The 2,283-nt window shown below is 53.4% G+C and overlaps 1 protein-coding gene across 1 annotated transcript; it reads left to right on the forward strand.

The window, feature by feature from the left end:
• Nucleotides 1-1,080: 1,080 nt before the first annotated feature.
• LOC131214617 (lipase 3-like) lies at nucleotides 1,081-2,229 on the forward strand (the record flags this gene model as incomplete). The annotated part of the gene is made up of 1 exon (XM_058208958.1): nucleotides 1,081-2,229. A coding segment is annotated over one exon (1,149 nt), but the record flags the coding sequence as incomplete, so codon positions are not given.
• Between the last annotated feature and the right edge of the window lie 54 nt (nucleotides 2,230-2,283).

A 2,283-nucleotide genomic window follows, 5' to 3' on the forward strand; every position in this document is an offset into this window, starting at 1 on the left:
ATTAATAAAGACCAACTGTACTAGCTCTTTCACTTGTGGTCTCCACTGGTGGCGTTTGTTCGAAAATAGGGTCCGATAAGATAGTTGCGTGTGAGGTAGCGTTGGTCCTGATTTCGGGTTCAGATTGTGGTGGGGCCGGAGATTAGAGTGATTGGAACCGACGCCACCTGGTATAAAGAAGAATTAGCCACTTGCACGAGCACAGTTAGTGCAGGACCACCACGCTGAGTATGATACTGAGCAGTGGAAGTACGTGGGCCATGCTGGCCCTGGACACTGGCGAAGCAATGAGGTATTGATTTGCTATCGTGTGTACCGTATGCCGGGTTGACCATGCTGGTTCCCCAGGTGTAGTCTGCAGGGGGATCCTCAATTCCACGACGACAACATGTTTGCATGTCGCGAATGATTAAATAATTGTGTTATTTTCTCGGAATCACTTTAATAACGATTTTAAAGTTCGTGTTTTTTCCACTGTTATCACAGACTATCACTCAACCGACTCCGTACGGCTACGCCAATTATAGGTTGTGCTCGAAAGCACGTGTTGACTGACTCGGTAGCAAATCGCGTGCAGAAGTGCGTTTATTTTCCACATTCTTTGGTTATATCGGTTTACAGGTTATCGGATTAACTCATATTGAGTGGCTGTTTATTTGTCGCTGTGAGAGGTAGACGTGAAAGGTCATGAGAGGACATGAGATTGGATATTGGGATTGGCTGTCGTTACAACTGGTCATAACTATATTTAACTACAACTGGCCCCGGGTACAACTGGGTTCAATTTATATTTAACTACAACTGGCCCCGGTTGTCCACTAGGAAGCTGCTTCGATAAGATTGCAATCGATTTGTCCCCCTCGGCTGCTGCTGAATGCTGACAGTGGTTGGATGCGACCGGACGGGGCCGACTGTCTATAAAAGTGCATAGCCCGAGCGCCAGCGAAAGTAGAGAAAAAAGTGTACTTTGCTAGGGATCGTTTTTAGCGGACAAAGCGAATGATCCGTCTTGAAGTCGCCTTATTACCGGTGGTGCTAATAACCGGGGCGGTTACTGCAAGATTTCCCGTTCCGAGGAAGCCGTTCCTGCGATTGGCTCACGATGTGCCGACCAACTTTACCGCCGACATTGTCCTGCGCGATGGCTACTTGCTCGAGCGGCACCAGGTTATCACGGCCGATGGTTACATTCTGACCATGTTCCGCATCCCTGGCAGTCCGGCCAATCCTCCGCGGGTCGGTAAGCATGTGGCGTTCCTGCAACATGGTCTGCTCTGTTCGTCTGCCGATTGGGTTATTCTGGGGCCGGGGAAGGCTCTCGCGTACCTGCTCGTTGACGCTGGATACGACGTGTGGCTGGGTAACGCCCGTGGCAATACCAACTCGCGGCGCCACATCTTCCACGATCCGGATGCGCACAATACGGACTTCTGGAATTTTAGTTGGCACGAGATCGGATATTTCGATCTACCGGCCATGATCGACTACGCGCTCGGGAACACCGGACATACAACGTTGCAGTATGCAGGCCATTCGCAAGGCACTACGTCCTTCTTCGTGATGGCTTCGCTGCGACCGGACTACAACAAGAAGATCCGCTCGATGCAAGCGCTGGCACCGGTCGCCTTCATGAGCAACCTGCGGTCACCGTTCGTGCGTGCGTTGGCGCCCTTCGTCAATCAGATCGAGTGGATCATGAAGATGCTGGGTGTGAACGAGTTCCTGCCCAGCAGAGAGATGTTGACTCTCGGCGGGCAGCGCCTGTGCCAGGACGAGTCACCAGTCCAGGAGGTGTGCGCCAACGTGATCTTCCTGATCGGCGGCTTCAATTCAGCGCAACTCAACCGCTCGATCATTCCGGCCCTGCTGGAGAACGTTCCGGCGGGTGCTTCGGCGAACCAGTTGGCCCACTACGCGCAAGGCTGCAACTCAGGATTCTTCCGCCAGTACGACTTTGGGCTAACGCTGAACCTGATCCGGTACGGTTCCGTCCGCCCGCCAGACTATCCGCTGCACCGTGTGACCGCCCCGGTGGCGCTGCACTACAGCGATAACGACTGGCTCGCCGGTGTGCCGGACGTGCGTGAGCTGCACTCCCATCTGTCGAACTCGATTGGACTGTTCCGGGTGTCCGATCCGCGCTGGAACCATCTGGACTTTGTCTGGGGCACCGACGCAAATTCGTTCGTTTACGAGCGGGTGATTAGCTTCATGAATCGGTACAATTGATACGGATATCTGCTGATGGCCAGTGGGGGTCTGCCACTGATAGGACCGCGCGGA

Source organism: Anopheles bellator, unplaced genomic scaffold (genome assembly GCF_943735745.2).
Source record: "Anopheles bellator unplaced genomic scaffold, idAnoBellAS_SP24_06.2 scaffold01606_ctg1, whole genome shotgun sequence".
NCBI classification, from domain to species: Eukaryota; Metazoa; Arthropoda; class Insecta; order Diptera; family Culicidae; genus Anopheles; species Anopheles bellator.